The sequence below is a fragment of the Pyxicephalus adspersus genome, chromosome 1 (genome assembly GCF_032062135.1).
Source record: "Pyxicephalus adspersus chromosome 1, UCB_Pads_2.0, whole genome shotgun sequence".
NCBI classification, from domain to species: domain Eukaryota; kingdom Metazoa; phylum Chordata; class Amphibia; order Anura; family Pyxicephalidae; genus Pyxicephalus; species Pyxicephalus adspersus.
The window spans coordinates 143,110,752-143,113,828 of record NC_092858.1 but is presented as its reverse complement, the minus strand read 5'-3'; the positions used below and the strand labels follow the sequence as shown (position 1 = coordinate 143,113,828).

General features: G+C 39.9%; 1 protein-coding gene across 2 annotated transcripts in view; it reads right to left on the bottom strand.

Moving 5' to 3' along the window:
- SGSM2 (small G protein signaling modulator 2) overlaps window positions 1-2,602 on the bottom strand; it is a 177,156-nt gene extending 174,554 nt beyond the window's left edge. For both annotated transcript variants that reach the window (XM_072429801.1, XM_072429795.1), the window contains exon 1: window positions 2,474-2,602. In XM_072429801.1, the coding sequence (XP_072285902.1) occupies window positions 2,474-2,530 (57 nt within the window). In that variant the 5' untranslated portion in view covers window positions 2,531-2,602. The remainder of the gene's footprint in view (window positions 1-2,473) is intronic.
- Between the last annotated feature and the right edge of the window lie 475 nt (window positions 2,603-3,077).

Sequence of the window (3,077 nt, the reverse complement as noted above, 5' to 3'; positions counted from 1 at the left end):
GTTAAGATAACAGACCATTTCATATTCACAAAGATCGGCAGTGTTGTTCTGCATACTCCATAGCAATCCCTACCACTCCCATTCACATGAAAGGGAGTGGTTGGGAATCATTTTTTGCATATGGCTGCAACAGCTCATCAAATTGTTCCAGAATGCAACAAGTTGCTTTTGGAAGAACCACAACTGCATCTGCAACTGAGTGCAATTGTGGTGTGATTTGTCACTCCAGGGAACACAGCAGCAGTTTGCTATGTGCTCAGGAGCGGCCAACTGCACAGTTTTACACCACAGGTATGAAAGCGGACTAAAAGAGAACAAATATAACAAAATAAGTTCTTTTAGTTTACATACAATAAAGTCTTTTTATACAGATTATTTAAGCCATATAACTGACCGGTTCTCTTTATTCTAAATAGCAAAGTCTACTTTTTACTATTGCCACTTGCCAACATGCCACATTGCCACTTATCAATAATCCTGTGGTGGAAAGGTAGATAAAATACTTACCTTTCCTTTAACTTTCACCTACAATGTATAACTGAGGGTGACATTATCATCCTTGGCAGGTCCCTGGGAATGTTGAGTAGCCCAAATATTGCCATCAAATGATCCTGCACTGTCCTGGTAAATCTTCTCCTGAGATGTGGAGTACATAGGATTCCCTGAGATCTCAGGATGATGATGTCACCCTCTGCACTACAGAGTTGAAAGATTAGTATATTATGCATCTTTTTTTCTCCCCAGGTTTCTGTGCATTTTGGAAGTCCAGTGTGGAATGTTGGCATGAGGAAGGGGGCCACAATAAATAGGCAGAACTTGTTTAGAGAGCCCATTAAGAAGACCAGATAAAGCAGTAACAGACAAGTATAAAAACCAATGCAAATAAATTTCACATTTAATAGGTAAAGACAGGACAATGAAAAGGATCTGTAATTGGTGCTTTGCACTTTTTAAAAACGATAAAAAGATAAATGCTTCACATTATAGAATGACTTCTAAAATCTCTGATGGCCAGCCAGAGAAAGATCTCCTATTCCTATATACTAAAGTTATTTGGAACATCAGAATCCACCTCCTGAAATATTCATTTTGAGGTGACTGATCCTCTATAAAAGCCCATTATTAGTTCTTTTATTTTTAATAATGTAATTGTATAAAACCAACTGTTCCCCAGCTATCAAATAAAGTTCAATGAAAGGCTCTACTTGTACTAAGAATTCATAAAGAGGAAATATTAAACATTTTCTCTCCCTTGACATATCCCTATACACCATTGAGAGATGTACAGCGTAGTCCTCTACAAGGCTAACTAATCTTCATGAACACAGACCTTGGACTGTTACTACATCTCGCCATCTGGCCACCTGTAAGAACAGCAATAATACAAAACAAGAAATAAAAACTAGAACATCAAACTGCAACCATAGATCAGTCCTTATGACCTTTTCTGAAACAATGCCAGTTTAGTATAATAGCTCATCCATCTTTTCACTGAACATTTCAAAAAAAAATGGCTCTCAGGTTAAAGATATAAGGAATGCTTCTGTTCCTGGAATGATTGGAGAAGATCAGCAGGGATGGTTAATAAAAACTGAAAGGAGAAAAAGCTGAAAATTGCAGCAGTCGATTGCATTTCTTTTTTAAACCTGAACTTAAAAAGTGTGATAATGGTGCGACTGGTTGCTAGAGGCAAGCCTTGCACTTTTCTTATATCCCAGCATCAGGTAATTCTTGTTTTATTAGTGATCACAATAGATACATAGACTAACACATCATTGGCAGATGTAACAATGCACAGCTGTAATTTAAAGTCATCAGTATTTATACACAATTGTTACATACATTTACAATGTGTACAGCTGATGATTGTTTTTTGTTGTGTTTTATCAGTAAGGGAAAATCAAAATAAAATAAAATACAAATATCATTCTTGATCATCATTGGAGCAATCTGCCTTCTGTACACTGAACCTGATAGATTCCATCTACTCCTTCTTTGAACAAGCAGATCAAAGTATACAATACCATGTATGTGTACAGATCAGACCAAACTAGCACTCAGTTTGTGCAACATATGAATATTTTGTGATTTCAGCCCTTGTACATCAGATCTATTACACACAGATAATGCTACAAAAACTCTGTCCAGACTGGGAAATTGGATGACCATTTCTCTGGTGTCAGCAAATGGCACTAAGTACACCAGTTTTGTTATATACGTCATCATGGATGTACAAGGCATAGATAGCATCCTGCAGAGATCATGGAATGGGTGCAGGAATACATGTATGTTATTTACATGCCAGGGAGGTGCACAGACAATGAGCACCATGCAATCTATTGCTGATGTGCAGATCTGTGCACTGCATGAAGGAAATGTGCTACAGGTATGATCTTATTACAATAACCATGATCTTTAGAATTGTGTAATATGTTGCACAGGCATGTGCACACGTGTGTAATGTTATATGTACCTCCTTCTTGACGTTCCATAGCAGCTTCTCTTTAACGCTGTCATCTGAGCAGCTCATTGTGCAGGAACAGGTGGGATGAGAGCTGAGAAATGCTGGCTTGTCCTCACCCAGGAGCACCCCAGCCCCGGATTTGTGGGTGATGCTCTGCTCTTGTCAGTGATGCTCCCCCTACTGCTGCTGATGCTGCTGCTGCTGTCATTCCCCAGAACTCACCATGACGTCATAGTGCTCCCCCTCCCCTGTTCTTCCTTCACGTCCCCGCCCCTTTCTAATGGGCAGCCTGGAGAGCTGACCGCGTCCCAACCGTCTCCATGACAACCAGCATGTACATAAAGGGAGGGAGAGAGCCATTGTGATGATGGAGGAGCTGAGAGATAGCACACTCAGATCATCTAGGGAATGTATTCCAAGGCTGCGTACACACGTGCAATAATTGTGGTTGGAAACCAACCATCCAGGAAAGATCTTTTAATAATTGTAAACAAAAAAGTGCACAACGACTGGTCAGTGACGCTGACGAACGAGGAATCTCGCTGGAAACGAACGACCGTTTTGGCGGATCTGATTGGCAACGATCGTTTGTAATCTATTGTGTGTACGTCGT